The following is an 8,593-nucleotide window of genomic DNA, read 5'->3' on the forward strand; positions in this document are numbered from 1 at the left end:
AAATGAGCACTGTCTGATGTGAGGCGTGGTGCCACAGACACAACTCGTACTTGAAAAGAAAATACAATTAGTGCAATTAGCACATTCCAAGTGTGAGAGACTCCCTGAAGACAGGAGGAGGTAGAGGACAGACAGGGGACAGGCAGAGGACAGACAGGGGGCAGGTAGAGGACAGACAGGGGGCAGGTAGAGGACAGACAGGGGGCAGGTAGAGGACAGACAGGGGGCAGGTAGAGGACAGACAGGGGGCAGGTAGAGGACAGACAGGGGGCAGGTACAGGACAGACAGGGGGCAGATAGAGGACAGACAGGGGACAGGCAGAGGACAGACAGGGGGCAGGTAGAGGACAGACAAGGGGCAGGTAGAGGACAGACAGGGGGCAGGTACAGGACAGACAGGGGAGGTAGAGGACAGACAGGAGGCAGGTAGAGGACAGACAGGGGGAGGTAGAGGACAGACAGGGGGCAGGCAGAGGACAGACAGGGGGCAGGTAGAGGACAGACAGGGGGAGGTAGAGGACAGACAAGGGGCAGGTAGAGGACAGACAGGGGGCAGGTACAGGACAGACAGGGGGAGGTAGAGGACAGACAGGGGGCAGGCAGAGGACAGACAGGGGGCAGGTAGAGGACAGACAGGGGGCAGGCAGAGGACAGACAGGGGGCAGGTAGAGGACAGACAGGGGGCAGGTAGAGGACAGACAGGGGGCAGGTAGAGGACAGACAGGAGGGTTTGTAGAATAACGGAGGGCAGGAAGCAAGGTGAGTTCACCTGGGTCACACCTTTAAAACACAAAGGTGATTCAATGACACAAACCAGCAATTATAAAACACTAATGAATCACCAGGAGGGAAGCAATGTAATAATTACATCTGTTATTCTCTGATTATTTATAGATGCTAGTACGAGTTTTCAAAGTATCTAAAATCCAAACACAACGAACAATAACTGGTCCACTGAAAGTTAAAGTTTAAAATCGAAATCAGAAAATAGGGTAAACGTAGAAATGTCCCAAAACCCTGATGAAATAAAAAGTGACTGTATAAAGAGGATTTGTTTGCTTCCCATCTGCCTACATGGAGGGGGGGGGGGGGGGGGGGGGGGGGCTCAAGGCCCTTTGGCTCCACTTTTGGGAGCCGTCATCTCGTTTTATGACTGAAACATGGAATACTGATGTTTTCGTCGGTTGATTAAATGTAAAATCAAATCAAATCAAATACATAATAAAAGTGTGCGTGTGTATTTTCCGTTGCAATACTCCGTTTGGCCGCTCAGGGCGCTGTGGCTGCTGAGCAGCAGGAGGGCAGGAGTTTTTACTTCCGGTGAGAAGAAGAAGACGGCTAACGTTAGCTAGCTGCTGGCTCAGAAAATGTCGCGCTCTTGGTATTTTCTCGTGTTTTTCTCCTCAAAGTGAGACTGAAGGTGAACGGAGACGCCCCCTGGCGGCCGTCAGGAGCCGCTGTGTGTAGTTGTGTTGATTCATTGCGGAGTTTGCAGGCGGTCGTTGTGTGTCCGTGTAGCGGGAGCAGGTCGCGTCTCCTCCGGTCAGCTGTCCGTCACGTCCCCGCCAGGTGAGTCCGTCTCGCGGCTCCGCTGCAGATTCAGCGGTTGTCTCCACGTGAACTTTACTGTGGAGGAGCTCAGAGGAAGTGACCGACACGAAGACCCCGGAGACAAAGTGTGTGACAACACGTCACAGCTCGGTGTGTCCATCCGGATCCACTTTGATCCACATCTGTCTGTGTTTGATGCTGAGGACAAACCTCTGGGTGAAGACATGGCCTCACTGCTGGAGACAAACTGACCGAAGGTGGCAAAACAAGCACAAAGACAGACAAGACTGAGAGAGACACAACTTCTGAGAGTTTATGAAGAAGATCAGAAAGACGTGTTGAGTTCCACTGACCCTGAATCAGCTGGTGCTGGTCTGTCTCTGCAGCAGCGATGGCAGCTCCCGTCAACCTGCAGACTCCCAGTAAGACGTGGGAGCTGAGTCTGTACGAGCTGCACCGGAGTCCGCAGGTAAACACAATGTGAAGTCCACCAAACGGTAGATTATTAATAACACTGCAGTGTGAAAAGAATACAGAATTGTCCTCACAGTCCTGATGGCAGAGCGGTCGTCCTCCAACCACAATGTGGGCGGTTTGATCCCAGTCTTATTCCACTGCATGCCGAAGTGTCCTTGGGCAAGATACTGAACCCCGAATTGCCCCTCATAGAAAAAGTGCTGCCCATAGAAATATGAATACAGACCATTTACCATGTGTGTGTCCAGGAGGCGATCATGGACGGGACAGAGGTGGCGGTGTCTCCTCGCTCTCTGCACAGCGAGCTCATGTGTCCCATCTGTCTGGACATGCTGAAGAACACCATGACCACCAAAGAGTGTCTGCACCGCTTCTGCTCCGACTGCATCGTCACGGCGCTGCGATCAGGGTGAGAGCGCCTGCATCTGTTGTCATGTCCGGGCATTTTGTTCCAAATTATTCATAATGTGGTGCAGTATTCATGAGTAGTACAAGATTGGTGTGGTCGGTAGTGTAGTACATAATTCATAATTCACCACTTCCATAACTTCTGAGAAGTCACATAAAACTCCTGCTGTAAAAGTGAAATAACTCAACCTTGGACAATAACAGGATGTTCTCTTCAATTCTGGGTCAACGTGACCCTGCAAGTTAACTTTGCACATGGACTAAAGACTACATGTGTAACCAAGTTCACTGTGACCTTAAGAAATGATAATACACGAGTATACATGAAAATATTCACATAACCGTACGAGTATCTGTATATTATTCCAGTAGATTCTCAAACTTCCTCCCTCCTCAGGAACAAAGAGTGTCCGACCTGCAGGAAGAAGCTGGTTTCCAGACGTTCGCTGCGCCGAGACTCAAATTTTGATGCACTGATCTCGAAGATCTACCCGAGCCGCGAAGAGTACGAGGCCCACCAGCGACGAGTCCTGGACCGACTCAACCGGCTGCACAACAAGGAGGCGCTGAGCTCCAGCATCGAGGAGGGGCTCCGCCAGCAAGCACGCTACAGGTCCGAGAGGTGGGGGACGGACAGGAGGGAGCAGAGAATCATCACTCTTCTGTGTGAGATTCATCTGTCAGACAGAGCAGGCAGTTCCCGTTCCCAAACAAACAGAAACAACTTCATAATCATAATAAACTTTATTTATATAGCGCCTTTCAAAACCAAAGTTGTAAGGTGCTTCACAAAATGTGAAGCACCTTACATGCGAAGAAAGAAAATCATAAAAACGCCACATTCTACTCATCTATGCAATCAAACGAAACGGGTAAATATATGACATTAAAACATCAAAATAATAAACTATAACAATCTGTGAACAGCTGAGGTTTAAACCACTGAATGAACTGAGCTGAAGTTGAGTTAAAAGGTTTGAAATAACAAGCGGAGTCGGACCATGTCGTGATTTAAAAGTGATGAACAGAATCTAGAACGTGAAGTTTGACTGTCGTGACACGTGAGTGCACACGGTGTGTTTTCTCCGTCTAAGTCTCCTGCTGCGTTCTGAACTAACTCGTACTGCTTCATTCATTTGTGTGAACAATGAGTCACAGTCGCCTGGTCGAGAGCAAACGAGCCGTGGAGGAGTTGTTCGGTTTCCTGGAGCATTGGTTCGACTTTAGCAATAGTTCTGATTCGTGATTAACTTTAATCATTTATCACAATCAATCACAAATCATCAAAGACCTTCATTTTCAGACTTTGGAGCCCAACTTAACAAAAATCTAAATGAAACAACAGTTTGATCTTCTGAACGCCACAGAGACGTTTCAGGGAAAGGAGGTTGTCACCTGGTGAAGGTCATGTGATGTGAGGATCTGCTTCTGGTTGGCTGAGCAGCTGGAATCAGCAGCACAACCGGCATTGTTTATTCAGTAAAATAAGATAATAAAGTCGCATACTGACGTGTCTGTCATATCGGATGATTTTTATCATTTTAATGAAAATGTTTTGTTTGTATTGATGATTCTGAAGAGGATTGTGGTTTGTTGTAATCTTGTTAACTTTACCGCCGCTCTGCAGAAACCACCGGGTGAAGAAGCCGACTCAGGAAAGTGACAACACCACCTTCAGCGGGGGGGAGGACAACGGTGACACCCGCTCTCACCTGTCCCACGACTCCGCCCCCTCACACCCCCCCCACCACTGCGGTCAGACGCCCTCAGAGGCGGGGCCAAGCCGCAAGAGGCCGCGGGTGTCGGACGACGGCTCGGGCCCCGAGGCGGACAGCGGGAGCCCCACGCCTCCTGTGAGACGCCTTAAAGAGGGGGGGGCCTCGGAGATCGAGCTGGTATTCAGACCCCACCCACAGCTGGTCCACGCCCAAGACTACAACCAGACCAGGTGGGTGTGTGTGTGGGGGTGTGTGGGGGGGGGGTGGGGTGAGTGAACCATCTGTCCTTCTCTCTGATTGGATCTTCTTCCGGTGCAGATTCGTGAAGACGACAGCGAACGCCACAGTGGACCACCTGTCCAAATACCTGGCTCTGCGCATCGCTCTGGAGGACAGACGGACCAACAGGGAGGTGGAGGAGGGAGGGAGGGAGGAGGGAGGTGGGGGAGAGGAGAGAGCAGCAGAGGGAGGAGGAGGAGAAGGTGGAGGAGCAGCGGGCGGCGGTGGCAGCAAAGGGTCGAGTCTGGGCAGCATCAGTGAGAAACAGTACACCATCTACATCATGACCAGAGGAGGACAGTTGTCTGTGAGTAGCTACGAGACTGAACAATCATCATGTCGACCACAACAACCAATCAAAATGTCCATAATTCTAATAAGTTACGGAAAGTCAAGAAATATTTGATCATGTTTCTATATTTACAAATATTTTGCATCAATATGTTTTATTTGTTTACTAATGAAAAACAGATTTTTGTATTTGTTAAATTTTTCACACATTTTCAGTACATTTATCATTTATTCAGATTTATTGATTTAAATAACCTTTAAGCTCAAATTGTACAGATTTTAGAGACATGAAGCATTTGAAGATTCTCCAGGAAATGACATCACAGGAAAGAACTAGAGGGACGTTCTGCTCATATTGTCCCATCGTCCATGTTAGATCATCTGATCCCACCCAGGTTCACCCTCATCCTGCTGACTGTCTGTCTGACTGACTGTCTGTCTGTCTGACTGACTGTCTGTCTGACTGTCTGACTGACTGACTGTCTGTCTGTCTGACTGTCTGTCTGACTGTCTGACTGACTGACTGTCTGTCTGTCTGACTGTCTGTCTGTCTGACTGTCTGACTGACTGACTGTCTGTCTGTCTGACTGTCTGTCTGACTGTCTGACTGACTGTCTGTCTGTCTGACTGTCTGTCTGACTGTCTGTCTGTCTGACTGTCTGACTGACTGACTGTCTGTCTGTCTGACTGTCTGTCTGACTGTCTGACTGACTGTCTGTCTGTCTGACTGTCTGTCTGTCTGACTGTCTGACTGACTGACTGTCTGTCTGTCTGACTGTCTGTCTGACTGTCTGACTGACTGACTGTCTGTCTGTCTGACTGTCTGTCTGACTGTCTGACTGACTGTCTGTCTGTCTGACTGTCTGTCTGTCTGACTGACTGTCTGTCTGTCTGACTGTCTGTCTGACTGTCTGTCTGTCTGTCTGTCTGACTGTCTGTCTGTCTGACTGTCTGACTGTCTGTCTGACTGTCTGACTGTCTGACTGACTGTCTGTCTGACTGTCTGTCTGACTGTCTGACTGACTGTCTGACTGTCTGTCTGTCTGACTGTCTGACTGACTGTCTGTCTGTCTGACTGTCTGTCTGTCTGTCTGTCTGACTGTCTGTCTGACTGTCTGACTGTCTGTCTGTCTGACTGACTGACTGTCTGTCTGACTGTCTGACTGTCTGTCTGACTGTCTGTCTGACTGTCTGTCTGTCTGACTGTCTGTCTGACTGACTGTCTGACTGTCTGACTGTCTGACTGACTGTCTGTCTGACGGAGGTAAACCTGAAGAGGTGAAATGTTAAATCTCTTCTTCCTCTCCAGACGCTGAACGGATCTCTGACTCTGGAGTTGGTCAACGAGAAGTTCTGGAAGGTCAGGAAGCCGCTGGAGCTTTACTACGCCCCCACCAAGGAGCAGCAGCCGGCGCCCCCCGCCCAGCAGAAGACTCCACCTCCTCAGAGAGAGGGCTGAGGAGCTGAGGAGCTGAGGAGCTGAGGAGCTGAGGAGCTGCTCCTCACCTTTCCTCCACACACCTCTTCTGTTTGAAGATGGAGGTCAGCCGCTGACATTCTCGTATCGTTGGCGCCTGTTCTTTTTTCCTCCTAAACTCTTATTTGATTTAATCTGTAAAACTAAATCTCAAGATTGAAAGAAAATCGAACCACTCGGTCGTTGGATGTGGAATTCCTGTTTTTATCTTATTACTTAAAAATAATTAACAAATGTAAAGGTATTTTTTCGTACGGTGCCAAACAAGTTTCAGTTTTGACTTCAACTTCTTAGTACTATTTATTTGTCTTAACACAGATGTCACACAACAACTTATTTCCTGTCAGGATTAGACTTAAAAAACTATCTTGCTGATGTAAAAGAAAACATGAACGTGAGAAGGTGTTTCTGAAGATCGAGCTCAAGAGACTTTCAGAGAACAAGAGCTGGTTATAAACATTGTTATAATAATAATAAAAAGTAGAAATATGTTAAGTTCTGAATCAATCTGTGCAGTTGAATCTCTAAAAGAAATGACTGAAGCTCTTTGTTGTTCATGTTAGTTTAGTTTGATCAGCTTTTAACAGTTTGAACCAAAGTTTGATTTAACTCGACTCTGGAACGTTGTTTTATCCACAGACTGTAAATTAGATCCTCGCTTCACAAATCACAGCTGATGGGAAAATCATTGAAAAACCTTTTATTTTAAAGAAAGAGATGAAATATTCGTGGATCTGCACCAAAGTTTAACGAGTTATCTTCTGACACATTAAACCTCCTTCCACTAAGTTCACAGCTTCTGTGTAGTCAACAGACAGAACCTCCTTGGTAGAAGTAATCAAGATGAACAACTCTCAATATCCTGAAGTGAAGCCTACAGATCTCAAATATGAGTCTGTGATCCAGGTCCCGCCCATACACTCTGGACCAATCATGAGTCAGTCTCAGCTGTCAATCATGGTGTCTCATTAAATAACTGATTCAAACCAAACTGATCAGAAACACGAACAAACATCAGTGAGATGAGAACGATCTGAAATGACAAACATTTATTTAACGTCTACTTGGATGTTTTACTTTGGTCTTGATGAAACTGATGCAGATGCTTTGGCTTCGCTTTCCGGAGCCGTCATGTCGGCCATCTTTATTTACAGTCTGTGGCTCTCGCGATGTTTCTTCAATCAACACACTCGTAGCTGCGACAGCTCGTAACCAGCTGTGTGGTTCAGGTTGTCATGACGATGTTTGGTTTAATGAGCTCGTTTCGTAGCTCAGGTTCAGATCATCGCTCTCTGATCGGACTGTTGATCCGAGAGAGATGATTTTTATTTAAAGATCAGTCCTCAGGTATTTATCAACAGGAAATGAATCTATGATCTTTTTAAGAGTATGAGACACACAACAAAAAATAATATTACGAGAAGAAAGTCGTAATATTTCTGAAATGACTCATTACGTCTTCTCACAATGCGGCTTTCAATTTTATTTTCTTAAATATGGCCCCAACCCTCTAATAGGTGATGTAATATTTCATGTTGTTGGCTGGAGCCCGTCCTTTAGAAAAACCTCTGCCTTTAACTCTGCTGCCGTTTTATTGAACTCTGATATTAAGATGTAGCTGTGACACTTCACCTGCTGCTGTTTCCTTTTTAAAACGTGTCTGTTAAAAAGCCATAAACCTTTTTAAGGTTCATTAACCCGACGCCTCCTCTGTCTTTACGCACTTTATACTTCCTGCAGTCATTTTCCCACCGTACCTGTTTTTATGGAATATTTGTATATTAAGTGATCTTTTTCTCGTTAACGCTGTTTTGATCACTAAATTCTGTCAGCAAAACAATAAACTGATTTAATGATCACATGTTTGGTGTAAATGTGGCTGATTTATCATCCGTTTCTTTGAGAAACCTTCAGTGGTAACATTTATATAAATCTCAGCTTGTTTAATATTAGAGCCATTTTTTGCTTTGAATATTGATTAATGGGTTTTCTGTTGATTCAATAGATTAAATATAATTTAGAGTAGTAATATTAGTGTCTCTGCCTGCTGCCCTTTTGTTACTGAGGCAGGAGATGATGTAATATGCATATATAGGTTTGAGCGATGTGAACTTTAACCACAAGAGCCCTTTGTTGTTTAACTTTAATAAGTTGAGCTGATCCTCAATGTTTGTACTAAGGAATAAATTGATTGTGATGCAACGAGATCGGACTGATGCTTTTTGAACAGTCAGAAAACAGCAGCTGTAAGAAATTAAACAATTGTTCATAATCAGATGTTTAACTGTAATTTTCTAGAAACAACTTAATTCATGATCAAATGTTGAATTTATAAACTGCATCAGTTTCTTAAATTCTATAAAAACGTCTCCCTTTCTACAGAATTATTACC

General features: G+C 45.9%; 1 protein-coding gene across 2 annotated transcripts; it reads left to right on the top strand.

Moving 5' to 3' along the window:
* Positions 1-1,306: 1,306 nt before the first annotated feature.
* On the top strand, positions 1,307-8,060 carry LOC117770834 (E3 ubiquitin-protein ligase RING2-A-like). 2 transcript variants are annotated; one of them, XM_034600592.1, is made up of 8 exons: positions 1,307-1,569; positions 1,938-2,020; positions 2,277-2,437; positions 2,834-3,058; positions 4,064-4,384; positions 4,473-4,740; positions 6,034-6,186; positions 6,218-8,060. In XM_034600592.1, exons 2-7 carry the CDS (start codon positions 1,943-1,945, stop codon positions 6,181-6,183), a joined length of 1,203 nt encoding a protein of 400 aa, XP_034456483.1. In that variant the 5' UTR covers positions 1,307-1,569; positions 1,938-1,942; the 3' UTR covers positions 6,184-6,186; positions 6,218-8,060. The 2 variants fall into 2 exon arrangements, with proteins under 2 accessions (XP_034456483.1, XP_034456484.1); XM_034600593.1 differs by having other exon boundaries at positions 1,308-1,569; positions 2,834-3,049; positions 6,034-6,189; positions 6,271-8,060.
* The last annotated feature ends 533 nt before the right edge of the window (positions 8,061-8,593 follow it).

This window comes from Hippoglossus hippoglossus, chromosome 11 (assembly GCF_009819705.1).
Source record: "Hippoglossus hippoglossus isolate fHipHip1 chromosome 11, fHipHip1.pri, whole genome shotgun sequence".
Lineage (NCBI taxonomy): Eukaryota > Metazoa > Chordata > Actinopteri > Pleuronectiformes > Pleuronectidae > Hippoglossus > Hippoglossus hippoglossus.

What these genes read in the sequence shown, in the direction of transcription:
- LOC117770834 (XM_034600592.1), top strand. Translation starts at nt 1,943, where the DNA reads ATGGCAGCTCCCGTCAACCTGCAGACTCCCAGTAAGACGTGGGAGCTG. An exon ending in GCACGCTACAGGTCCGAGAG is followed by an intron (nt 3,059 to 4,063) that starts GTGGGGGACGGA and finishes GCCGCTCTGCAG; the next exon opens with AAACCACCGGGTGAAGAAGC. An exon ending in CAAGACTACAACCAGACCAG is followed by an intron (nt 4,385 to 4,472) that starts GTGGGTGTGTGT and finishes CTTCCGGTGCAG; the next exon opens with ATTCGTGAAGACGACAGCGA.